Source organism: Eublepharis macularius, chromosome 7 (assembly GCF_028583425.1).
Source record: "Eublepharis macularius isolate TG4126 chromosome 7, MPM_Emac_v1.0, whole genome shotgun sequence".
In the NCBI taxonomy this organism is placed as follows: Eukaryota; Metazoa; Chordata; class Lepidosauria; order Squamata; family Eublepharidae; genus Eublepharis; species Eublepharis macularius.
In genome coordinates, this window is record NC_072796.1 from 73,891,599 (window position 1) to 73,919,123 (window position 27,525).

The 27,525-nt window shown below is 45.5% G+C and overlaps 1 protein-coding gene across 3 annotated transcripts in view; it reads left to right on the forward strand.

Moving 5' to 3' along the window:
- GREB1L (GREB1 like retinoic acid receptor coactivator) overlaps nt 1-27,525 on the forward strand; it is a 247,207-nt gene that overhangs the window by 206,861 nt on the left and 12,821 nt on the right. For 2 of the 3 annotated variants that reach the window (XM_054984549.1, XM_054984551.1), the window contains 5 exons: nt 1,014-1,218; nt 4,628-4,793; nt 8,186-8,413; nt 11,741-11,882; nt 18,967-19,167. In XM_054984549.1, the coding sequence (XP_054840524.1) occupies nt 1,014-1,218; nt 4,628-4,793; nt 8,186-8,413; nt 11,741-11,882; nt 18,967-19,167 (942 nt within the window). The remainder of the gene's footprint in view (nt 1-1,013; nt 1,219-4,627; nt 4,794-8,185; nt 8,414-11,740; nt 11,883-18,966; nt 19,168-27,525) is intronic. The other variant, XM_054984550.1, reaches the window with a different exon arrangement.

Genomic DNA, 27,525 nt, shown 5'->3' on the forward strand with positions numbered 1-27,525 from the left:
TTGGCGGGGGGGGGGCAGTACTCCTTCCCTTTTTTAAGTTTTGGTATTTTTCTTTTTTTTTTTGAGAAATACTTTTTATTTTATTAATAAGATTAAAAGCCCAATAAAAAGGGCAGAAAAAGAAAGTAAAGAAAAAAGAATACACAAAGAGAAAAAGAACAAAAATTGAAAATAATTTTAAAAAATACTTATTTCATTTTCCATTTTTCACTACACCACCTATCATATTTTAAAAACATTAAACTTTTAGTTTTAATATCTCCAAAATTTACCTATTGGTTTCAGAAACATTGTCCTCTGAACCTGGCCTCATTCACTAACTCTATTAATCCACATAGGGGCAAATTCAGAAATAGATATAGTGATTCTTTTACATAGGGATGGTCCTGTTTGTCCTATATAGTGAACGGAAGGTTGACACATGAGGGCATGTATCATATTGTTATCAGCCCTGCTTTTTACAGCCATAGTTCTCTTTGATCACCTTGAGAAAAATTAAAATGTTGTAATTGGCATCGCTGAGACAGCCGATATGGTATAGTGGTTAGAGTGTTGGGGGATTTGGGAGACCCTATTCAGCCATGGAGGATTGCTGGGTGACTTTGGGCCAGTCATGCACTCTTAGCTTAACCTATGTCACAGCATTGTGTGAGAATAAAATGGAGGAGAGGAGAATGATGTAAGCCGCTTTAAATCCCCATTGAGGAGAAAATTGGGATATAAATGAAGCAAACAAACAAATAAATTGAATTGAGAGCTCCAGGGTATTGAGAGAATAGAAAACCTTACGCAATGTCAGCAGCCTTTCTGGAAGCAGTCTTACATTTTTTCTGTGAAGTCAGTTGGAGCCAATGATTTTTATGGGAGAGAGAAGGGGCATATGGAATAGAAAAAGAGGGCATTGCTTTCTCTTTGCACAATAGTCAGACTGGACTTCTGGTGTACATATCCCTTCCAGACTGAAGGGTATATTCCGTGACAAACTAAGAGTAATCTTCTTGTTCTTCCAATAGAATTTGAATGCAGTAAAAAGTCCTATTTTCACTCCTTCAAGTGGACGCCATGAACATGGGCTCTTGAATCTGTACCATGCTATGGAAGGTGTCAACCATCTTCATCTCCTAGTGGTAAAGGAATATGAAATGCCACTTTACCGCAAGTATTGGCCCAACCACATCATGCTGGTTTTACCAGGCATGTTCAACAATGCAGGAGTTGGTAAGTGAGGCAAAATGAGAGACCAAAATGCAGGCTTTTCTCTTGTTTCTGAGAGGGAGGAAAGAAAATGAGATAGATAGAGAAATCGCTCAAGATTTATTGCAATGAGGAACATCTCACCATAAATTTAACTAAAACCAAAGTACTTGTCTTTGCCAAAAGACCCACAATACAAAGGTGGCAAATAGACAGACATGAGATCGAGCAAGTTAGTGTTCAGGTATTTGGGAATTGCATTTCAATCCTCAGGTTCATGGGCTGTGCACCTTTCCCAGGACATGGAATCTGCCCAAAAAACGGCCTCAGCAACGCTGAGATTTTTTTCATACAAAAGAAGAAGCTGATATTCCATATGCCCTGAAGGTCTTCTAAGGCAAGACAGTACCTCAACTTACATACAGCGCGCAGGTATCCCTGTATAAAGATTACTTCAAGTAATCAGATTTTTTAAGATCTTCATTAGGGATACCAAGATGCATCCATATTGCTTTGCTCAGGCTCAAGGCTGGATTAGTCTCATTGGAAAACCAGGCCTGGTTCCATGCCATCTGTCTATGGCTCAAGATAAAATTTGCTCCTTCAGGATTAACTTCTCTAATTTTTTTAGACAGTTTCTGCTCAAGCTGGGTCTCAGTAATAGAATGCAAATGGTCACTACTGGGTTTTTATAGCACAGTCCTGCTGCACCTTGGCTATTAAGGAGCCAGAATAATTATCAAACAGAGATTATGGGACACTTCTTTACAAGCAGATCGAGCATGAGCCTTATATGTCCTGGCTTTTTACTTTAGCACATTTTAATGTTCTGCCATCTGGAGGGGAGATATGCTCATATCCTGTACGTAAACCATCTCTGCCCCTGCCAATCTGGATTGGTAGAGAAAATAGAGCATTTTTTTTATACTGTCAGTTTTATCAGGAGATTCGAACAAAGTACATTTTACCAATTATCACTTCCTATACAGGCAGGTCAAATCAGTTTTATTCTGCTCTCCTTTTAACTGATTGTTATAAGGTAATTACTGCCAAGGTAGCAAGATTCTGTGCCCTGGCTAGTGCAATCGGACAGAATATTATAACTTCTTTTAAGAAATTTTAATCAAATTTTAATGATTTTATTCATTTGAGTACATAGTTGTATTTATAACAACAACAACAACAACATTTGATTTATATACTGCCCTTCAGGACAACTTAATGCCCACTCAGAGCGGTTTACAAAGTATGCTATTATTATCCTTAGTATGCTACTTAATCCTTAGATATGCTTAAATTTGGAATTAATGTACTTGTTATATTTTATTGTATATGCTGATCTGAATTTTGAATTTGGTTCGTAATAATAAAACTGAAACTGAAACTATCTACATTTTAATCCTGTCATTTCTCCAAGGAACTCAGGGAGGTTTACGTGACTCTCTGCCCTTCCATTTTATCCTCACTCCAATCCTATGAGTTAGGTTAAGTTTTTTTAAAAAAAAATTAAAAGTATTTATTTTATTAGTGCAGAAACATAAAAGATAAAAAAGAAGAAAAAAGAAAACAGTGCTGGCTACAAAAACACTATTGACAAATCTGTACATTGGTATCTATAAAAGATTTCCAATTATCTAAAAATAAGTTCATGCACAGTTGATTTCTATATATGATACATTCAAATGTTGATAAGTTGATAAGGTCTTCAATCCAGTGATTCACAGGAGGTGGGCTTTTGTCTTTACTGTTTGAATTTATTTAAACTATAAACTATACACCATAACATAATAAACAATAAACATAGAAAATAAGAAAAAACATACAATTATAAACATGACATACTAACTATATATATATAAAATTAAGAGGAAAAGAAAAAAGAAAACCAAAAAAACCCTAAATTACACTACAAGTTGAGTTCCGATTTTCTCCGCAACAAGTATATATCATTTCTAGAGTCCCACTTATTCTAAGTTAGTCACAAAACCTCTCTTTTTTCTATTGTTCATGTTTCTTAATCCATAAATCCAGATGCCAACAAATCCTTGTTATCCATTTCATGCAAAGTCTATTAATGGTTTCCATTCAGTCAAGAAGTTAACTAATGTCCTTTCTCTAATTAATGCAGTAAGTTTTGCCAATAACGCAAACTCCAAAACTTTTGTCAACCATTCCTCCACTGTAGGCAATGTTGTAGTTTTCCACTTTTGTGCATAAAGTACTCTTGCTGCTGTAATAAAGTATAAAAACTGAAATTTACATTAAGCTCCAGTATTAAAGAAAATTTTTACAAAATGATGTATCGTTGGTATATGACTCCTGAAAAATTGGCTAGAATGTATAAGGGGGTGTCAAATGTATGTTGGAAATGTACTAAACAAGAAGGGACATTTTTTCATATGTGGTGGACATGTAAGAAAGCAAAGAGTTTTTGGTTGCAGATACAATCATCGATGCAGAAGATTTTGAAGATTAAACTTCAGCTGAAACCAGAGACTTTTCTGTTAGGAATAATGGACAGCCAGTTGGAAAAAGTTTTATAATACTGGCTTTTGTCTTTCTAATGTTGATGTATAAGTCTTTCAGCAACAATAAGGTCATGGAAGGTCCATTTCTGATGACCAGTGGTTAGATTCCAAAAGAGTGGCAAGTAGTTTAACAGTGTATTAACATTCTCAAAAATAAATGAGTTTCCTAACACAAAATTAATATGTCTAAACCAAAGGGCTGAATGATTAAACATGCCCAAAAGCATATGCTTAAGAGATCTATTTTGAGATCTAATCTTAGTCTGCTGCTTTCAGCAGTGCATCATGCTAGCAGTTATTGTCACCCTGTTAGGTCTTCCTAATGTGTAAACCTAGATATAGTGTTTGCTTCAATGCAAAACTAGGGGTTTTTTTTCCAGGTGTGCCATTTAAAAGGGAGGGGCTTACATTTGCATACAAGTTACAGTAAACACTTTTTAGGGGGCTGTCATACATCCAGGATCACCATACAATTATTTAATTTACCATTTTCCTTGTATATGCTGTGCTTTTTGGCATGGAGATTAAATATTAAATTCAGGATTGCTTATATCTGTCATTTGATATTTGATTATTATATCCTCAACTAGGTTTGCCAGGCCCCTTCAACCTCCCAGCGGGGGGGATAGGGGCCTGGCACTTACCTTAGGGGATGGGGGTGCGTGTGCATGCACCCCCCCCACAAGCATGATGACGTCACTTCAGGAGTGACATCATTGCGCAGCCCCTGTATTGTTCTTTGGCACCTTTTCAGAAAACATATCCATGTCATCCTAGTGCTAGGAGCTTGTAATAGAAACTTTCTACAGTATATACTTAATAAAGTCAAACTGTTTTGTCTTATGTAGCGGCCTAGAGATGGGCTTTAGTCTGCTCTGTTTGAAATAATCTGTTATATATTTCAGGTGCTGCCAGATTCCTTATTAAGGAGCTTTCTTACCATAACTTAGAACTGGAGAGGAATCGACTAGAAGAGCTAGGGGTCAAGCGTCAGTGTGTCTGGCCTTTCATTGTTGTTATGGATGACACTTGTGTTTTATGGAACAGCCATAGTATCCAAGAACAATCCAGGTAATTTACAATCAGAATAATGCTTATTGCATGTGGCAACAGGCCATCACAATTAAACAAATAAAACACATAAATAAAACATGAACAATAAACAATAAAACATTAATGTTAAAAATACATAAAAGTACATTAAAATACATTCGCACCTCTGTTATATACAGGTAAAGGAGTCTCAATTATGAAGCACAGCTTGAGCCCGGATTTTCTTGGCTGCCAGGGTGAATTGTGCTACTCTGTAAGAGACGTATGGATCCAAATTGGAAAAAAGGAAGATTAGTTTTTCTACCACAGGGAGGGATTTTAAGATTTCCTCAAGAAATTTATTTCTGAGCTCTGTATAGGAACAGCAGAACAAAATATAATGTGAAAGGTCTTCAGGGACTGAAGCTCCATGAATACAAAAATGGGCAGCAATCAGTATTTGTGTTTTAACAACAGTCTAGAATGGCTGAAGGCGTGGTTTGAAATCTTAAAGAAGTTAAAGCCATTCTAGGACTAGAAATGGTGGGTTTGGTCCAATAAGAGGCTCTCTTATGCACCCTCTTAAACAACTTGACCAGGGAGAAAATTTGGAACAGAGACTTGTGCTTCGATCTAGCGCAGTCTGCTGTGCAGATGGTATCTGAATGAAACAGTGCATTGTTTTGCCTTAAGAGTAGACTAGTGGAAAAATCTGTTGCTTTCTCCAAAATCTAAATAAGGCCAAGTGCAAACAGGCTCTCATAGAAAGTAACCCAAGTTCAGGCTGTACTAAAGCTGCTGAAGTGCTGCATGGTAAACCCAGAATTCTCTTCAAAAAAGAGATTTTGGATTGGTTCCAGGGTCGAGATCAGACATTCATTCCAACCCCAGATCTCTGCACCATATAGAAGCTGCAGGATGGCCTTATACTAGAATAGTTCAAATAAAAACTCCTTTTGAAGTGTAAAATTTAAAGATGTCCCCAGCATTTTTTGAAAGTGAGGCTTTTGTTATTGCCAGGTGGGCTTTCCATGAGAGGTTTTCACTAAATGTCACCCCAAGGTTCTACATTGTTCAATGAAATTGCCACCTATTGACCATTTAAATCTTTGATGTCTCTTCCCAAAGAAGATTACTTTGGTCTTGGCAAAGTTGTTGTTTAAGGCCTTGCCATTACAGAAATTGCCCAGTTTGTTCAGCATCTTCCTTAAATACAAGTTAAGGACGCTAACCTCATGTCATCTGTGTATATGAGAATAAATCCTTTTTTACACCCCAAGGATAGTGGAAAGAACTTAGGGTCTGACAATCTTAGAAATGTCATTTACCGATTGAAGAGCAAAGGGGCCAAAATGTGCTCCTGTTTGACCCCCTAATGAGGTTCTCATCTTTTAAAAAATCAGTGGGGCGTACTCTAGCAGACATATTGGAATGTAATTCCCAAATCAGGAACAATAGATTATTGATATTAGTGCCTGCTAGCTTGCCTATATTCAGTTCCTATCTACTGAGTGAGTCAAAGGCAGCATTTAGATCCACAAATGCTGCAAACATGGCCTTGGTGGGGCCTTAATACACTGTTGAGAACTGGTAAAGAGTCAGGCAGTGATCAATAGTGCTTATTAGGGATGTGCGGTTCGGGAATCCAATTCAGAAAAAATGCCCAAATCGGACCCGATCCGTAAAGATTCGGGATTTCTGGGCCCTGATTTGGAAATCCTGAATCAAAGCTTTCCAAAGCATTTGGAATGCTTCAGAAAGCCTCGGGGCTGAGTTTAGAGGTTGCAAGCAGCGGCGGGGCCCTTTAAACATCACCCCACCCCCAGCCACCCGACTTACCTTGTTGGCAGCAGTGGTGGCTGTGGCCCTCCCCGCCACCCGCGGGGTGGCAGAGGAGGCAGAGAAAACCCTTCCTACCCCTCAAATAGCCACGGCGGCAGCCATTTGAGGGGCAGGAAGGGCTTTCTCCGCCTCCTCCAGCCCTTCCTGCCCCTCAAATGGAGGCCATGGTGCCACAGCCATTTGAGTGGCAGGAAGGGCCAGAGAAGATGGCTCCGGCCTTTCCTGCTACCCAGCAGGCTCAGGAAGTGGTGCGGTGGCAGAGGAGCTGGCTGGCTCCAGGCCACCACCACGCTCCTGTGGTGGTGGTGGCGGCAATCCCGCTACCCAGCTGATGTCCCTTCCGCTCTCCCTCTGGCCAGGTAAGTGGGGGGGTGGAGGGGTTGCTAATCCAGTAGCACCTTTAAGACTTTACTGTAGCATAAACTTTTGAGAATCACAGTTCTCTTCTTTAGATGCAACTGAATCTGAAGAAGAGAACTGTGATTCTCGAATGCTTATGCTACGGTAAAGTTGGTTAGTCTTAAAGGTGCTACTGGACTCTTTTCTATTTTACTACTACAGACGAACACAGCTAACTCCTCTGGATCTAAGTCCTCGCCAGGGGACTTACTGGAGGAGATGAGGCCTCTTATTTCAGATGCTGTGATGGGAGGCCATTGTGGTGAGTTGGGCAGATCTAAAGGTGGTGTCTGCTTCACTGCCTCATTCTCCCTAATAGAGGGGGGCGGGTGCTGAATACCTAGCCAGTAAGCATGCCAGTTTTTTGCTGAGATCTGAGCCTCCAATAGAGGGAGGGGTGGAGATCTGCCTAAACCAAAGGAAACAAGTCCCCAGAACCAGGACTCCCTCTTTTCTTGGGCTGCCAGACCTAGTTCCTGCCATGGCAATTTAACAAAGTCAAGCTTCTTCTGCCCAAGGAGCTACTTATAAGCTGACCTTTAAAATATGAGATGACAGATGTTCCTTTCTTATGTGGTGAATCTGTCAAGTATAGTGTACTAGCTCTTTTCTGGCAGTTTTACACTCTTGATCAAACTACCCTCTGTCAAGATCAGTTGAAATATTAGGGGGTCTGTTGACAGTAAACATGTTTCAGGAGCTGGGTCCTGCATTAGTTCTTGGTGCAGATACCGGAGGTTGTCCTTCACCAGAGATTGAGTTAAGCTGGAGTGTAGCTGTGTGGACCACTTGATTCTCCTCATACTGAGATCCTTCTACGTCAGGACTAAACAAGATGTTATGCCAGGCAATTAATATCTCCTATCCAGACGGGTGGATAGATGGGGCCTCCAGCAGAATTTTGAATTAATGCCAGGTTTGGGAAATTAATTTGGTACACCATTCTGTAGTTTTGTCACACTTCTGGTGTTTGACAATAAAGAGAGGTTTTAAAAAGACAAAAGGAAAACAATGTCTACTATAACCTGAAATTTTTTTAGTACTATTCAGTAATAGTTCAAAACTGCCATTTAAAAACTAGCCGCTTGACATGTGTTACTTATAACATGTTATATTAGTATAACTACAGCTTTGCACTTCTGAGTGCAATGATAATATAGTATAGTATGAGTTTCTTTTCCTTTTCATAGTCATTCCACAGATCAAGGAACAACCAGTAAAAATGTGTCTCTGAAGAGTGTTCTGCAGCATATTGAAGCTACACCAAAAATTGTCCATTATGCAATACTAGGCATTCAGAAGTGGAACAGCAAACTGAATTCCAGGTCACCAAAAGCTCCCTTCTCCAGGTGCCACATCCATGACTTCATTCTACTCAATGTAGACCTGACTCAAAATGTACAATATGATCTAAACAGGTAGGCAATGTAAATATTTTGCTGCTAGCTATGCTACAGGTTAGAATGCGCGCGCGCACACACACACACACATATTCCTTTTACAAATAAGAATTAGGCTTACAAGCAAATTCCTAAGGAAGGAACCATCAAGAGAGCCATCCAAATCACTCCTAATTCCACAATTCTTCTGTGAAAAGTTGGCTGTTTCGAAATATCAGCTGAAAATCATATTTTAAAAAATTAAAGAGGGAAATTAGAGAGACTGCATTTAAATGTGACTTTAGTTGAAGGATAGTATAGCTCTCTATACTTTTCCTAGTAAAACCCTCAGTGAAATAAATAGCAGTTTTACAACAGCACAGATTGTGAACAGAATTTCAATACTATTGAAGACCTGGGTCTCAAATCCCTGCTCTGCCATGGAAGCTCACTGTATGACCTTGGGCCAGTTACACTCTCTTGACCTAACCTATTTCATAGGGCTGTTGTGGGTATAAAATAGAAGAGAGAAGAACGTGAGTTGCTTTGGGTCCCCATTGGGGAGTATTGCAGTTGGTTGTTGTGGGTTTTCCGGGCTGTATTGCCGTGGTCTTGGCATTGTAGTTCCTGATGTTTCGCCAGCAGCTGTGGCTGGCATCTTCAGAGGTGTAGCACCAAAAAGAGATCTCTCAGTGATCCCTGTCTTTTGGTGCTACACCTCTGAAGATGCCAGCCACAGCTGCTGGTGAAACGTCAGGAACTACAATGCCAAGACCATGGCAATACAGCCCGGAAAACCCACAACAACTATCGTTCTCCGGCCGTGAAAGCATTCGACAGTATTGCAGTTGTCGCAAACTCCTTTCTTCACTCTAGCTTGGGTTGACCTTCCCTTACTTTGAGGTAAAATTTTCCTCCCAGAGCATATGAAGCTGTTTACTGGGCTGGGAAGCCTTCAATAGCATGTTTGTGTTTGGAGTTTTAACTTTCTTTACAGTCCCACCCTTAAAGAATATATAGGTTGTGATGTTACCCAGCCAAGTTTAAGTAGAGGGGAAAACAGGGGTTTACCTTTCCCTTAGAAATGAAACTGGCACACGAGGCTTATGGAAGTTTAAAAAATAACAAAAGGTTTATTCACAGATAAGATGGATAGGTAGAAATGTAGGCAGGTACTTAAAAGCTGAAGTTAGGTGGGTTTTGCACAGATTACTTCACTTACGTAAGTCACAAAACACTTGGTAAAGTTTAGTTTCTTATGTTTGCTGACTTTGATGAGAGGTTGGTGTTATCAGACTTGATCTCTTTGCAGTACAGTTCCTCCTTTTTCATCTCTTCACAGATCAGGTGCTCCGATTTATGCACCCACAGTGCACACTCCCTTTTACTGCAGATCTCAGGGTATTTCACTGAGTTAAAACCCTCTCCAGATACTGGGCAGGAATTATGCTTATAGCAAAGCTCTAACCCTGTTCCTTTGGCTGAAGGGGGGACTCCTTTTTACCCACTTCCGTTGCCAGCTATAAGTTCCCAGTTCTCTTGTGTTTTAGTAAAATTTAGTGCTCATTGTCCCACTTTAGTACTGGGACTAAAAGTGCTTCATAAACTTTATGTTTACACAAAGAATAGAATGTACATAGAATCATGAGTTGGAAGGGGCCATACAGACCATCTAGTCCAACCCCCTGCCCAGTGCAGGATCAGCCTAAAGCATCTCTGACAAGTCTTCATCCAGCCTCTTCTTGAAAACTGCCAGTGAAGGGGAGCTCACCACCTCCCTAGGCAGCTGATTCCACTTTTGAACTACTCTGACCGTGAAAAAGTTTTTTCCTAATATCCAGCCGGTACCTTTGTGCATGTAGTTTTAGCCCATTGCTTCGTGTCCTACCCTCTGCTGCCAACTGGAACAGCTCTTTGCCCTCCTCCAAATGACAGCCTTTCAGATATTTAAAGAGAGCAATCATGTCCCCCCTCAACCTCCTCTTCTCCAAACTAAACATTCCCAAGGCCCTCAGGCTTTCCTCGTAGGGCTCAGTCTCCAGACCCCTGATCATTCTTGTCGCTCTCCTCTGCACCCTCTCGATTTTGTCCACATCCTTTTTGAAGTGAGGCCTCCAGAACTGTACACAATACTCCTGACCAAGGCAGTATAGAGACGGGCTATGACCTCCTGTGATTTCGATGCTATGGCCCCTTTGATACAACCCAGGATTGAATTAGCAGTAAGGGTACACCTTTTTCTTTTTTCCTCAGACAGAGGCGTTTTAGTATGACCCTCTATGGTCAAATGCCACCCTTCAACTCCCTAACTTTTCTGTTTCTTCTGTCAACTCCCCTTTTGTTTGCACCAACTGTCAGCTCATCATTCTACTGCCAACTGCCATTCTTTCTCTGGCTAGCCACAGGACGGGGAAGGGATCTGTCAATCATCCTCTCCTCCGCCTACTTTTTCTTTACCTGCCTTTTGCTGGATGCAGCATTTGGCAATCCTGATATTTTCATGCGATTCCATCACAGTAGCGTATAAATGAAGTAAATGAAAATAAAATACTGTATTGAGGTAAATTTGTACATTTGATTTACTGTTGCATTAGGCAGTCATTTGATCAGTTTGGAATTTGAAGGGAGGTGGAAATGGTTGGTCTGAAGAGCAAGATTATGTATTCAAAGATGTTCATTTTTACCTATAAAGCCCTTCACAACCTGAGACAAATTTACCTACAAGTGCATCTCTCCCTAAAGGAGCCTTTTTCTCCAGCTTAGAACCTCTCAGTAGACTCAACTTACGATACCCCATTGGCTAGTCCAATAGGCAATAATTAGAGCTTATGTCTTCTCAGTTGTGGCCTTTCTTTGTGAAAGACCTTCTGGATAAGGTATGGACACGTAGAGATTAATTGATTTGATTTGATTTTACTATCTTTTATGACTATAAGCCACCATGAGCTGAGGAAGAGCAGGGTATATGTTTTCAAATTAAAAAAATACACCCACCTGCCATTTAGAACACTCAGATCTGGCAGTTGAGGTGTGAACTGGAGTGAGAATCCTCCTATAGACAACCTTGCCAGTTTCTAACCAACCTTAGTACCACAGTGCTTGAAAGTACTTTCAAGTCACTAGTTAGATGAGCAAATATATATGTGTGAACTGTTTGTGTGTATAGAATTTGTAAAGAAAAGAATGACACACGTATTCAAAGATGTTTACTTTTACTTATAGAGCCCTTCACAACCTAGAATTATATGATTTTTGGGCTTAATATTACTTGTAAAACTTATCATGAGAAATCAGGACATAATGCAGGTTACAGATGTTTGCCTTCAGCAAATGCTTGATCAGTTAAATAAATGTTCAATTGTTTAGGTATTTCTGTGAAGATGTAGACTTTAATCTGAGAACAAACAGCAGCGGCCTGCTCATTTGTTGCTTTAACAACTTCAGTCTCATGAAGAAACACATCCAGGTTGGAGGGCAAAAGGACTTTGCTATTAAGCCTAAAATAATGGTGAGTATTAGCTTTGAGCCAAAAGAAAATGAGGGCTACATTGTAGCCTTGATAACAAAGGTTGGCTATTGCGCCATCCATATGGGGGAGATTGCTGATGAAGGGAAAGGAGGATTTGGGTGTGTAAATTTCTCTAGGGCATACTAATTTGGCAAGAAGGAACTCCTAAAGAAATGCTCACTAGGGAATGAAAAATGATAAATGTGTTATGTTCCATAAATTCAAATAATTTACATTTGCTATTTAATATTTTAAGTTTTACTGTGTATTCAAAGAAATATTTGATTGTACATAACTGTCAGTAAAGACATAAGCGAAGGCGTCCAGACTCACCTGGCGCCCGGTTGCCGCCGGCAGGCCTGGAGGAGGATGGAGGGCTTCAACGGCTGGGTCCCGGCTCGCCTGGGACGCGTGGGGGCCGGCTGGCGCCCAATCAGTTCAAATCCCTGGGGCCGGCCAATCACGGCGTCCCAGGCGTGCTCGGGAGGGGCGGGGCTTGTCAGCGGACCTCTGGGCTGCAGTTTTCCCTCAGGTCCGGCAGCCGGGTATTTACCCGGCTGCTGTCCCCGCCCTCCTCACTCGAGCTCGGTCTGCGGTCGGAGCAGCAGCAGCAGCAGGAGAAGGAGGCGGCGGCGGCGGCGAACGACGACGACCGAGCGCCGGCGGAGAAGATGAAGAGAAGAGAGCGGCGGCGGAGAAGAGCTGCAGGAAGAGCAGAGAAGAGCTGCAGGAAGAGCACACAGGGCGAGGTCTAGCTGAGCCTCGGCCCCCGTGCTTCGCCGCAGCAGGAGTCGAGCTCCGGGCACCGGGAGGCAGCCAAGCGGCGACGAGCACGTGCGGGGAGGTTTAGCTGAACCTCAGCCCCCCGTGCCTCGGCCAGGCGGCGCGGCAGCGGAGGCGCGGCTCAGCAGCGGAGGCTTCGCTGTCTCCTCTCCCCCTCATTCCTGCGCAGGGGGGGCTTCTGCTGTCTCCAACCCCCCTTGCATTCCCGATACAGGGGGCATCGCTCCTTCCCCTTCTCTTCTCTCCCTTCCCCCGTTTTGGGCAGGGAAAGCGAGCTTCTAGGGCACATGGCCCCACCAGGGAAGCCTGGGGGAGAGGAGACAGCGAAGCCTCCGCTGCTGAGCCGCGCCTCCGCTGCCGCGCCGCCTGGCGGAGGCGCGGCTCAGCAGCGGAGGCTTCGCTGTCTCCTCTCCCCCTCATTCCTGCGCAGGGGGGGCTTCTGCTGTCTCCAACCCCCCTTGCATTCCCGATACAGGGGGCATCGCTCCTTCCCCTTCTCTTCTCTCCCTTCCCCCGTTTTGGGCAGGGAAAGCGAGCTTCTAGGGCACATGGCCCCACCAGGGCATGTGGTACGTGGACAAGGCCATGCCGATGGGATGTTCTGTAGCCTGCTCAGCCTTCGAGGCTTTTAGCACGTTCCTGGAGTGGGCTGCCAAGGAATGCATGGGGGCCCCCTTTATCACTCATTATCTCGATGACTTTATGATCATGGCGCCACCTAACAGCTCGGCATGCGCCGATCGCCTACAGATCTTTCAGGCGCTGGCGGCGGAATTGGGGGTCCCCCTGGCCCAGGAAAAAACCGAGGGCCCGGCATCTCGCCTTACTTATCTGGGCATCGAGCTGGATTCAGCGGCGGGGCTCTCCCGGCTTCCTTTGGACAAGCTCAGGCGCCTTCAGGAGCTAATCAGGGGAACACTGGCCCGGGAGAAATGCACCCTCAGGGAGCTGCAGTCCATCATTGGTCACCTCAATTTTGCCTGCAGGGTCGTCGCTCCGGGGCGGGCCTTCTGCGCCAGTCTCTCGGGGGCCTGCCGGGGGGTGGGCGTCCCCCATCACCACATTCGCCTCACCAAGGGGATTAAGGCGGATCTCGAGGTCTGGCTGCGGTTCCTGTCTACCTTCAATGGGGTTTCCCTTTGGCAGGATCCCCTGGATCTGGGCTCCGCTCTCCAGGTCCATTCTGATGCTGCGGGCAGCCTGGGATTCGGGGTCTACTTCATGGGGCGTTGGTGCACCCAGCGGTGGCCGCCCTCTTGGGAAGAGTCGGGGGTCCTTCGGGACCTCACCTTCCTCGAGTTTTTTCCCATCTTGGTGGCGGTTTCTATTTGGGGGGAGGCGCTGCGGGACAGACGGGTGGTGTTTTGGTGCGACAACCAGGCCACTGTCTGGGTCATCAACAAGCAGTCCTCTCGCTCTGAGCGGGTCATGCGGCTGGTGCGCCGTTTTGTCTTAGTCTGTCTGGAAGCTAACGTTACCTTTTTGGCCCGTCATGTAGCAGGCGTGGACAATGGCCTGGCAGACGCACTGTCTCGATTCCAGATGGAGAGGTTCTTTGCACTGGCTCCAGAGGCTCAACGCACCCCCGACCCATTTCCGGAGGAGCTGTGGCTGGCTGGAGAGACATCGTGATGCAGGGAGTACTTAGTTCGGTGGCCCCGTCCACGCTCAAGTCATACTTGGCAGCGCTCGAGCGCTTCGTGGCGTTCACTTGGGGGGCGAGGGGTGGGGCTTTACGGCCCCCCTCTCAGGAGGAGGTGCTCCGCTACCTGGCCCACCTGCGGGCCCTGGGGCGGGCCCCCCGCACCATGAGGCATGACTTGGCAGCGGTCTCCTTCTTTTGCAAAGCACTAGGCTTCCCTGACCCATGCTGCGGATTTATCCCCCGTAGGGCCGTTGAGGGCTGGGCTAGGTTGCCCCCCCCGACACGCGGGGCCCCATTTCCCTCCCCATCCTGCGCCGCATAGTACGGGTGCTTCCCAACCTTTGCTGGTCCTCCTTCGAGGCGCAGCTGTTTCGTACGGCCTTCTCCTTGGCCTTTTTTGGGGCCCTCCGGGTCAGCGAGTTGGTGGCGGGTTCCCGGGCCAACACAGGCGGCAGGGCCCTGTCCTTCGCGGACGTGTGCTGGTCCCCCCGACAGGTGGTCATCACCATTCGGCGCTCCAAGACGGACCAGCGCAGACAGGGGGCTGCCATTTGCCTGCGGGCCACCCGGCGAGGGGCAGCGTGCCTGGTTCGGGCAGTGGGGGCCTATTTGCGCATTCGTCCTCAGCAGCAGGGCCCCTTCCTTATCCACAGGGACCTCTCCCCCCTCACCCGCTATCAGTTTTCTTCCCTCCTGCGGGCCTGCCTGGATAGCGCCAGGCTCCCCCCCTCCCAGTTCGGCACGGATTCCTTCCGCATTGGGGCTGCCACTGAGGCAGCCGGCCTCGGACTGCCGGACAAGGCCATTATGGCCATTGGGCGCTGGCGATCCCGGGCCTTTCGGTCGTACATCCGCCCGCACTGGGTAAATGGGCACTGACGTAGCGGTTGTTTGATTGTTCTCTTCGCAGGACCAAAGAAGTCGGTTTGGATTTGCGGGCACAGCATCGTCCATTGGGCTGGGAAATATGCGGCGTCATCCGGCTGGGGCCGCCACCTGGGCTTGGAAGACTGCCTGCGGATTCGCTGGATGGGCATGCAGGGAATGCTCTGGGACTCCCTTCTCCCGATGCTACTTCGTCAGGCCCAGCGGCTGGGCCCGCCAGATGCATTGGTCATCCAACTTGGGGAGAACGACCTGGGCAAGCGGAAGGGACCCGATCTGCAGCGGGCCATGTGCGCTGACCTGGACAGACTGCAAGGACTCTTCCCCCAGACGGCCTTGATCTGGTCGGACTTACTCCAGAGGCAGGTCTGGCGGGGGGCGCGGTGCCCCAAGAAAGTCGATGGCATCAGGCAGAGGGTTGCTCGGGCCCTGTGTCGACACGTCGAGGAGGCCGGTGGTCGTTTCGTTGCACACTGGGACATCTCGTACCGCATCGCCCCCCTTTTCTCCCCTGATGGGGTTCACCTGTCAAGCTGGGGGCAGGACATTTGGCTCCAGGACCTGCGGGATGGCTTGTTGGGCTGGTGCCAGCAGTAGGAGTGTTGGCGGGAGCCATGGGTGGCTCTGGTGGCGGTGGTCATTGGGTCAGATCCCTTTTGGGGGGAGCTGGGGGCCTCTGGGCCCCAGGCTCCCCGTTAAGGAGATTCCCATAAGGAGTCTTGGGAGTGAGGCATGGGGATGCACGCCCAGCTCGGGGGCTGCCACGGCATCCTCACTCCCAGGTGGCAGGGGAATCACCCAGGGGTGTACACCCAGGTGATCTCCCCCCAATGCCACTCCTTGGTTCTCCCTCCCCCAGCCGGGGTCTGGGGGGGGGTCGAGGCTCATCGGCTGGCAGGCGGGTCAGCCGATGCTCTTGGGGATCTGACCCACATGCGGCGCCAATACTCCTTGTTTTATGCTGTTAATAAAGTTGTGGCCATTTTTTATCCAAGCTCTTGTGTGGTCTCCGTTTGTTGCGGGTCTCCCAGCTCCCTCCTCTCGTCCTAGGCGGCAAGCGAAGGCGTTCAGACTCACCTGGCGCCTGGTTGCCGCTGGCGGGCCTGGAGGAGGACGGAGGGCTGCAACGGCTGGGTCCCGGCTCGCCTGGGACGCGTGGGGGCCGGCCAGCGCCCAATCAGTTCAAATCCCTGGGGCCGGCCAATCACGGCGTCCCAGGCGTGCTCGGGAGGGGCGGGGCTTGTCAGCGGAACTCTGGGCTGCAGTTTTCCCTCAGGTCCGGCAGCCGGGTATTTACCCGGCTGCTGTCCCCGCCCTCCTCACTCGAGCTCGGTCTGCGGTCACCCACCCACCTCTCCCTCTGTCTGGATTGTTCTTTCTGTCACAACTTTGGGCGGTGGTCATTGGGTCAGATCCCTTTTGGGGGGAGCTGGGGGCCTCCGGGCCCCAGGCTCCCCGTTAAGGAGATTCCCATAAGGAGTCTTGGGAGTGAGGCATGGGGATGCACGCCCAGCTCGGGGGCTGCCACGGCATCCTCACTCCCAGGTGGCAGGGGAATCACCCAGGGGTGTACACCCAGGTGATCTCCCCCCAATGCCACTCCTTGGTTCTCCCTCCCCCAGCCGGGGTCTGGGGGGGGTCGAGGCTCATCGGCTGGCAGGCGGGTCAGCCGATGCTCTTGGGGATCTGACCCACATGCGGCGCCAATACTCCTTGTTTTCTGCTGTTAATAAAGTTGTGGCCATTTTTTATCCAAGCTCTTGTGTGGTCTCCGTTTGTTGCGGGTCTCCCAGCTCCCTCCTCTTGGCCTAGGCGGCAACTGTCAGTAAAGAAAACCCATGTCTGTTCTGTTTTCTTTCGATTTTGGGTTTTCTTTCGGTTTTGGAATATAAAGATTTGCATGTGTGTACATGTAGACATGTATATAAACACATTCACAGATTCTAGAATGTGGAATGATTTGAGTAATTTTGCATTCACCTGGCAATTTTTCTTAATGTGGAATGTATGGTTACCACTCCCCAAACTCGGATTCACAAGCTCTTTTCTCACGTACTTGTTGGTGGTGCTAAAAATTAATGAGAGAGCCCTCTTTTGATGAGGTTGATGTCCTTGGGGAAAATAATTTATTATGTGCCCTGGACAGATATAATTCCTTTCCCTTTTGATTTCATTTGCCAGTATGCAAATTAGTTTGAGAGTTATGTTCACAAACTGAGTTTGTTTAAAGTTTTTTTTCTTTTTTTTTAAATCACATTAGGCTTTGTAGAGCTCTAGGTTTTATTTACTAGTGGGACCTTGCTCTATTATTTAGGTATGTATTTATTATTTACAAAGAGCTTAAGCTGCTAGGCACTTAATGATTAAAAGACTAGATGGAAACGTCCACAGGTTTATGATCTACCAAAGTTTGACAGACATTAGAAAGGAAGAAGAGATTAATTTTTACTGGAGAGTGGGATGATTTGGGAGGCCTGTTCTCCCTTCCCATTCCAAATTATTCCGTCATCCCCACCCATTCCCCTGGGATGTTATTCAAAGCTGTAGTTCTGCACTTTTCTTCAACACATCACTATATTTTTGTTAGGTCTCCTAATCTGCATGTAGTCTTCTGCAGCAGTGTGGCTGAAAATGCTAAGAACTTTTCTTGAGTGTTCCCAGGATGGCTCTGGCCTCCTCTTGCTTGCCTGGGCTCACAAGATTACCAGGCCCATCCACCACCTTGACTTCGTGGTTCTGCTGCTGCAGTCATTGTTTAGACTTAGTGCTAGTTCATGTAGACCAAAACTAGCTTGTTTTATTTAGCTGAGACTTTTGCTACTGGCTACAGATCCCTTGTGTACTGCTTTTCCTAGATATAAAAAGGGCCTTACAGAACATCTAGTCCAACAAACCAAACACAAAGTTGTGCCTGCTTTTGAGATGTTCCTTGGCTAACACATAAGGCAAAACCCGGTACACTGGCTATATCAACAAGTGGAAAACCCCACCTGGGCCAAAGTTATATCAATTGTTTTACTTCAATTATTTAAAGTGACAAGTGCTCAATTAATAACAAGTAAGGACAGTTCATCAATATCAAACAGTCTTACAAAAATATCTCATAGATTCATACAGTTCATACAAATGACATAATTCCAATACTCCCCCTTAATACATTCAGACAGAACTAGGGTAATGACTCTGGGGCCAAAAGGTAAGTGCTGAAAAGGTATGGTCATAGACATGCCCCTGAGGAAGTCCACGGGACGAAATCTGCGTTCTAGATAGCCAGCCCCAGTTTGGGCATCTTTTTCAGACCTCCATCTGTCCGTCAAGTCAACTGTGGATTACTAAAGAGAACTACAAAAAGAGAAATTAAAAAAGATTATTTCCAAGGACTGACCATACTTTTTCGGCACTTACCTTTTGGTCCCAGAGTCATTATGCTAGTTCTGTCTGAATGTACTAAGGGGGAGTATTGGAATTATTGATTATGTCATTTGTATGAACTGTATGAATCTATGAGATATTTTTGTAAGACTGTTTGATATTGATGAACTGTCCTTACTTGTTATCAACTGAGCATTTGAGATGTCCCTTGGCAGTGCAATGTGGGGAGAGGTTCACCTGTTTTTTTTTTTAAAACAAAGGAAGACTTCAGAAGATTTAAATTCTTTTTTCTGAAACTGTATGTTTTTTTCTTACTGTTGTCATTATGTCTAAAAGTTTTATTGGTTTTTTGTGATATTACTTGTGATACTGTGTTTTTTTCTATTGTCTTCTTTGCAGGTGTCAGAGAGCTTGACTCCAATAATGCCTCTTCAATATGTCTGTGCTCCAGACAGTGAGCACACACTCTTGGCAGCTCCTGCTCAGTTCCTCTTAGAGAAGTTCCTTCAACATGCCACTTATAAGCTTTTCCCAAAGGCGATCCATAACTTCAAGAATCCTGTCCTTGTCATTGACTGCTATCTGAACATTGGTACAGAGGTACATATCTGAAATTCTTACAAATAAACAGGACTTGTAAAAAAATGCTTCCCCCCCCCCCCCGAGTGAGCATGGCAAGACATCTAACTGTATACCGATCCTTTGTTTCCATTTGTGATGAAGAATTATTTTTCAGACCCACAAACACTTTGATTAGTCACCTATAAATTCTTTATCCCATCTTTTGTAACATTATTTATTTAATTTTTTTCTGCTTTTGGGGTGTAACTGTGTAAGTTATCTGAGACAATATCTGTGACAATATTGTTTCTAATGTTCTTCATTCTCATATTTTCCAGTCAGATATGTTTCTCCATAATCTTTATGCAATTCTCTTGCAACTTATTAATTGCTGATGACTTTACTTGAATACATTTTTTTTTACTTGACTTGAATTTTGGTTTTTTCTTCCATCATTTTTATATAAACATGTTTTGTTGATGCTTTCCTTACTGTTTATACAATTTCTTCCTTCTTATTTCCCTGAATTTAAGCACTCCTTTTGTTGAATGTATATATTGTTGTAATTAATTTTTCATTGTTGAGTTTTCTGCGCAGTTCCACATGGCCAGCTGCGGACATATCAAAGCTCCAAAAGGCATGCAATGTTTGCCTGGTCTTTTCGCACGCTTTTTGAGTGGGTGCAGCTATAAAAGGGGAGGCAAGTGGATTCCTCCCTCAGTTCTTCTTTAGCTGCCGCTGAAGGATGTACTTCGAGCTCCTTCTCGAATCCGAGCAAGAAGTTAAAAAATGAAAAGATGACTTTGAAGGCTCTCTTCAAGAAATGTCTCAAGTGTAGTTCCAAGATGGCCCAATCCAATGGGCACGATAAATACCTAATGTGCCTAGGAGAGAGACACAATACCTTGCACTGTGGCATGTGCAAGCAATTCACACCAAAAGCAAGGCATGAATGGGCATTGCCTAGCGGCACTATGTTAGTCAGTCATCCATGGCGTATCTGACTCCGAGATCTCGAAATACGCTAACTAATAAAGGATCGCAGTGCTCAGAACAGGCCTTCTTATTGTTGGCTAAAAGTACCGACAATAAGAACCAGTAGGTTCCTTCTATTTTGGCTCCAAGCGCTGACAGTATGAACTAGTTGGGTCATAAAGATTCTGGCCCATCTCGGTATTCATCCGAGCTGCCGTTGAAAAATGCAAGCTGAAATCAAGACAAACTGAAAAGCGCCCAACTCTGAAACCACACAAGAAGAAGTAGTCTTAAGCTTTGGTTCCTTCCATCTCTGTGGCCTCCAGCTTGCCCACAGTTCCAAGAACTCCTTCACCGACTCCAAGGAAACATTCAGCTTTGCTTCCTGCCATGTTAGATGGCAAAATTGCAGACCTCTCAGATCTGGGAGTGCTGTTATCTCCGCTAGCACTTTCTCCAGTGTGACCTGCACAGAAGGAAGTGGCTTCTTTGGCTCCAACTAACACTGACAGTTGTCTAGAGGTCATGAAAAGTCACAGATGTCCCTAGGTTCCGTACCCTTATGAGTCTCCATATCATTATTACACCTACAGCATGTAAGGATCTCCAGATCTTTACCTGCCGCCTCACTACTTCCTACACGACGATTACTACCTTCTGGAACCTCGCTCCTTGGTTGCTAAGACAAGGCCCTCCTTTGGTTCCTCCAACGGTTCCTGTAGACACTGAGTCTGCAGAATCAACACTTGATCCATGAACACATCCCAATGACAGTTCTGACTGCAGTTCCGACTTGGCATCTGAGCCATCACCTCCTGAGTGTATCACAGAGGACTCTGCTGTCTCTCCCACTGAGGACCTTCACCTTTACTCTAAACAACTAGACGGAATGGCAGGTTCAGCTCTGACTTCGTTGGATCCAGTCTTCAAAGTTCTCCACTCCGAGGCAACGGACCTGGTGGATTTCCCAATTATGCAGGAAATGATAGATGTCATGAAAGACATTTGGTCAACTCTGGCATCCATGCCAACGACCTCAAAGAAGTTTGATAACCTATATAGAACCAAGCAAGATGGGGCTGGTTTTCTGTTCAATCACCCTCCTGCTAACTCCATTGTTACAGAGATCCTAAAAAGCAAGGGCCTTCCATGAGGTGCGGGTCATTCTGCCCCCACAGATAAAGAGGGCATAAATCTTGATATTCTAAGGAGAAAGGTTTATGCCTCTTCAGACCTGAATTTCCATATTGGCAATTATGAAGCTATTATGACCAGGTATCAACTGTTCCTGTGGGACAAGATCAGGCCTTGCTTAAGTCTCATCCCTGACGAGAAGCAACGTCTTGCAAAAATACTCCCTGGTGAAGCCCTTCGGCTCTCAAAACAACAAATTCTCACTGCGAGACATATTGAGGATTGATCTGCACGAGCTATGGCCTTTGCCGTTGTGATTTGGAGGCATGCTTTAGCTCCACACCATAGGTTAAGGGTTGAAGATCTACCCTTCAAGGGAAATGATCTTTTCTCATCTACCACTGACAATGCACTTAAGAAAATAAAAGATGATAAGGTGACTGATAGGTCCCTAGTCATTACCCCGGTCGTACCTTACAAGCACCAGTTCCCTCCTTGACCCTATCCACATTACAACCCCAGATACAATGTTTCCATCTTAACCCAACCAACCAGTTGGGCTCCACCAAACAAAGTTTTTGATGCCAAGCCATCTTTCCCCCTCCATGTCTGTCAATCCCTGCCCTTACCTGAATGGGAGAAAATTACCCAAGAGCTCTGGGTACTGTCAGTAGTTCGGGAAGGTTACTCTCTAGAATTCAAATCCATTCCTCCAAATGTTCCTTCTCAGTCGAACTCCTCCCTGCCTCAATCACTTTTGATGAAGGAAGTGCAGAGCGTACTACTGAAACAGGCCATAGAACTGGTTCTATTCTCTGGTTCCAATGGGATTTATTCCCACTATTTTATGGTGGACAAAAAGTCAAGGGGCTCCCACCCCATCTAGATCTTCACTTTGTAAACAAGTTTGTTGTTCAAAAAAAGTTCAGGATGTTAACATTAAAAGATGTTTTACCTCTTTTGGAAAAACACTGTTGGTTCATTACTGTAGATCTAAAGGATGTGTATTTCGACATCCCAATACATGTTTCTTACAGGAAATACCTTCAGTTCCAATGTGGCGCTGAAAGATACCAATATAAGGTCCTTCCTTTTGGCCTCTCCTCTGCCTCTCAGGTGTTCACCAAAGTTATGGCAGTAGTGGTTGGCCGCCTCAGGGAGAAGGGTTGCACCGTATTTCCCTATCTGAATGACTGGCTTATTGTGGACAAGTCCAAAGAGTCTGTCTCTTATCAAACCTCGTTAGTACTGTCAACCAGGGCTTTTTTTGAGGGGGAACGCTCTGGAATGCTGTTCCGGAAGCTCTAGAATCTGCCCAAATGATTACTTCCTCCTTCTGCCCTGCAGGCTCTGCAGAAGATGCTTGGCTGCTTTGAGTTCATTCTGCTTTTTTCCCCATTCCTCTGTGAGAGAGAAAGAGAGTGAGAGAGTGAGCTGGGGCCCAGCAGGGCTCTGCAGAGGAGGGTAAGCTGCTTTTAGTTCATTCTGCTTTTTTCATTCGTGCGTGAGAGAGAGAGAGAGAGAGAGAGAGAGTGCAAGCATAGCTGCTGGGGTCCACTTTGCAGAGGAGGTTTTAGCTGCTTTCATTCATGAGAGAGAGACAGCGAGTGAAAGCAGAACTGCTGGCGTCGGCTTTGCAGAGGAGGCTTTAGCTGCTTTGAGTTCATTCTGCTTTCCATTTCATTCAGGAGTTTCTGTGTGTGTGTGTGCTGCTTTGAGTTCACTGTTTTATTTTCATTGGGGGAATGGGTGGGTGGGTGGTACTGTGTGTGTGTGTGTGTTGCTTTCATTCTTTTGTTGACTGAAGTTGACATTGTTATGGTTCCCACAGCTTTTGAAAGCAAATTGGTTCTGTGTTAGTTAAATATATCAGTTATGGTTATTTGTATTAGTTAAAATATCAGTTATGGTTATTCCAGTTTTATGCTAGGAATGGATAGCTGTGTCCAAGTCACAGAAGGCTTTCATCAGTATATTCATCAGCATATAGGTGTTTTTATGTCTTAATAGCTGTAACTCAAATGATTCTCCCCATCCTCAGCAGATTAACATCATTGAAATTGCAGTGGACATATGGGTGTTAAGGAAGTTTTATGAATATTGTTTGTGTGGGACATTGGAATATTTACGAGCATTTCACAATGTCACAACAACTTAGCCATTGGTAAGGTAGAGTTGGCAGGCAACAAAAAAAGGCCACTTTAAACTAAGTATAACTCTAATGCAGCTAAAGTTGAGTATCTAATTCTGAATTGCTCAAGTAAAGCAAAACCCTCCCTGAAAATTTGAAAATTCAGTATTAATTAGATTAGGAATTTCAGACTCTGTGGAATTTTGAGAGTTTTAGAATTTTTTTTCTACGCTGGCAGAGGGAATCTGTTAGAATTTAGTTTTATGAGATGGCTTTTGGATTTTTAGAGCCCCCCTCCTTCCTGCATATTTTAAAATATGATTCCAAAGAAATGAAATGTTTGGGAAAGGGAATGGAAAATTTCACTTTTTGTAGAGGATACAGAAAGGAAAAAAACCCTTTCTCATAGTAGTGTAATTTCCCAAGCTTACTAACATTTATCTCGTCTTAATGCATTGTGCTGGGTTCCGGGAAGTGGTGTCACTTCTGGGAGTGACAGCACTTCTGGGAGTGACGTCATCACACATTTCTGGGAGCATGCACACGTGCGTGCGAACACACGTGATAATAGAGAATTCCATCACCTCTTTTCCCAGAAAAAAAGCCCTGTTGTCAACCCTCCAACTGGGTCTCAGGGTCAATTTGGAGAAGTCTTTCTTGGTTCCACAACAGAGGGTAACATTTGTAGGAGCAGTGTTGAACTCCACACTTGCTCAGGTTTTTCCCACCAAGGAATGAATAGTTTGGTTCCGAGTCACTCTGAACAAGGTGTGCTCTTTCAGACATCAAAGCACAAGGGAAATCCAAAAATTGTTAGGTTTTATGGCCTCTCTGACACTGATAGTCCCATTTGCCAGATTCCAGCTCTGGCCGTTATAAAATTCGTTTGTCACGGTATTTCATCTGCACTACCAGAACTTGTACAAGTGGTTCTCAGTTCCGAGGATTATTCACAAGACCCTGTCATGGTGGAATGACAAATGGAACCTAATGGTAGGGATCCCATTTGGTTCCAGCCCCATTCACCTCTCCATCTACACAGATGCTTCTCTGTTTGGTGGGGGGGGGCTTACTCTGGAGACAATCAGGTGAACAGCCTTTGGTCTCAACATGAGTCAAAGTTTCACATTAACCTCCTGGAATTAAGGGCTATCCGATTTGCCCTAAAGCCTTCCTCCACCTTGTCAGGGGCAAGAATGTTCAGATATGCACAGACAACACAGCTGCCATGCATTATCAGAACAAGCAAGGGGGCATGGTCTCTCTGTCCCTCTCCTGGGAATCTGCCCTGATTTGGGAATGGGCAATCAAACATCAGGTTTCCCTCACAGCCATCCACATCACTGAGGATGACAACACTCTGGCAGATACCTTGAGTCAGCCCAAGGATCTCAGTTACGAATGGTCCATCCATATGGACTTCCTTCAAACCTTGGACTGACTGAGACTGGGGATTTCCAACTGTAGACCTCTTTGCTACTGCACTCAACAAGAGGTGTCCCCTATGGTGCTTTTGAGCAGATAAGGGGAAGTCCTCCCTAGGAGATGCTCTCCAAATCTCCTGGTCAGGCAGTCTGCTGTATGCCTTCTCTCCTCTCCCTCTCATGACTTTAACACTCAGCAAAATGATGAGGGAGAAGACATCAGCAATTGTAATCACTCCTTATTGGCCAAGACAGGCTTGGTTCTCCACCCTATCCAGAATGTCACAGGGAAGGACATATCGGTTTCCGCTACCACAAACACTTCTTCAGGACAACATGGTTCTTTACCGCGATATAGACCCTCAGAAGCTGACAGCTTGGTTAGTGTCCCCTCCAGATTAGAGTTCTCTTTCCCAATCAGAAACATAGTTTTACAGGCTAGAAAGCCTTCAACCAGGAAGTCATACTCTGGGAAGTGGAAGCATTTCTCCCTCTGGGCAGTTGAACAGGGCTTAGCCCCTTCTTCGACTCCCTTGCCATCTGTCTTAGACTATCTGGTCCTGTTAAAGAACCAGGAACTCTCTAACTCCTCTGTGAAGGTCCATCTGGTGGCCATCTCGGCCTATTACGAGGCAGTGAACAGTAGGTCCCTCTTCCCCCAACCAGAATGCAAGTCTTTCCTTAAAGGCTTGGCTAATGTTTACCCTCCTGTGTTCAAACCCACTCCTCAGTGGAGCCTATCTTTGCTTTTAACAACTCTCATGCATAAGCCTTTCAAGCCATTAGCTACCTGTTCTCTCAAATGTCTGATGGCTAAGACAGCCTTCTTAGTGGCCATTACATCAGCCAGAGGGATGAGTGAACAGCAAACCCTGAGGTATGAGCCACCTTTCCTCAGAATGTTTGCAGACAAAGTGGTTCTCTGTCCCAGCCTCCAGTTCCTTCCTAAATTAATCTCTGCTTTTCACCTCAACCAGGACATTACCAGTCTTTTGTCCCTCTCCTTCTACAGAGGCTGACAGGCTCCTACACACATTGGACATCAAGCATGCTCTGTATTTTTACCTGGACAGGACTCTTGTCTTCAGAAAGGACTCTAATCTATTTGTTTCCTTCAAAGGAGCTAAAAAAGTACAGAAAGTAACCACTCAAATCATCTCCAACTTGTTGATGTGGCTGATTAAAGAGTGTTATGGACAATCCAAACAGCCTTACCTTTTGAACATCAGAGCACATTTGACAAGGACCCAGTTGACTTCCTCAGCATTTAGTCTGGGCCCTCCACTTGTGGACTTATGCAAAGCAACCACCTGGTCGACTCTGTCCACCTTTACTAAACTCTACGTAATTAACATAGACTCAAGAGGGGACACTGCAGTTGGCAAGGCTGTTCTGAAGAGACTTTTTCAATGATGATGAGCAACATGGCCACCTCCTGGGTAAGTTAGCTCGCTACTCTCCCATGTGGGACTGCACAGAAGACACGACGATGTAACTGTTCATCGAGTGTTCTTCTGTGCAGGCACACATCCCTTCCTCCTTTCCTCACCGTGTGCTGTTTAAATATGCTAATTTCTCCTTCTTCACCGGTGGCTTATTGAACTGAGGGAGGGATCTGCTCGCCCCGCCTTTTATAGCCGCGCCCACTCAAAAAGCACGTGAAAAGGCCAGGCGAGCATCTCATACCTTTTGGAGCTTTGATACATGTGCAGCTGGCCTGCACATGTGCAGTTCCCATGTGTTCTTGCACAGAACAACACTCGATGAACAACAGTTACAGGTAAGTGCAACCCTGTTTTCCCTCTCTGTTTTATTTTACTCACATTCATATCATTGCCTTATTTAGGTTCCTACAATTAATTAATTCACTATTATTAATTGCTGCTTCCACAGCTTGAATACCTCAGTGCAATCCTAAGCCTCCTCTCGCTACCACCATTGACTTGCCTGTGGATCTTTGGCTCTGTTTGTTCTCTCCCTAAGGGCTTTTGCAAGTGAGCTACACTGGTGTTGCAAGCCTGGCTCTGCCTGGCCAGGACAGCATAGTTTCTAGTTGCCCTGGCAAGCCTAGCAGCATCCACCAATTGCAGGGCAGCTGCAATTGACAGCCCAGTGAATGGCAGGGAAAGGCATAACCAATCTGTTGGCCACAGTCATCTCTACTGTCAGCTGACAATGCTACTCCCCTGCCCTTCACCTAGGGCACAAAGCTCCTTGTGGTCATAATCTCTGTGCCCCAACAGATGCAGCCACCTAGAGGAGCCCTGCCCTGTTAGGAGGGGAATTACTCCAAAGGTGTGGACGGGGTGCCCACCTGCCCCCCCATATCTGGCAAGGACCAGACTAGCAGCCTAAGTACCACCAACTTTCAATTGATCCCTCCCTGCCATCGTGCTCTGAGAAATCTGCACCACAGAGAGGCAGCAGGACTCGGTGAGGGTCAAATCTTTAGCCCCTGGCACTCAGGATCAGCCCCCCAAGTTGCAGAGCTTGGAGAGGCAGCTCCTCAGAGATAAGTGGGACAGGGAGAGGTACTGAAATGAATTAAAAGAATGCCCTTTGGAAACTAAGGGAGAGGCTTGAAGGCCCATTGGAAGTGGTGGGAGGCACAAATGCCCATTGTCTTGCATTGCCTCCATTGGAAAACATCACCACACCGAAAAGATGCAAGGAAAATGTAGGATGGGCCTACAGAATCTTGCAATAGAGCTGCAATGATGGTCCCCAGGGACC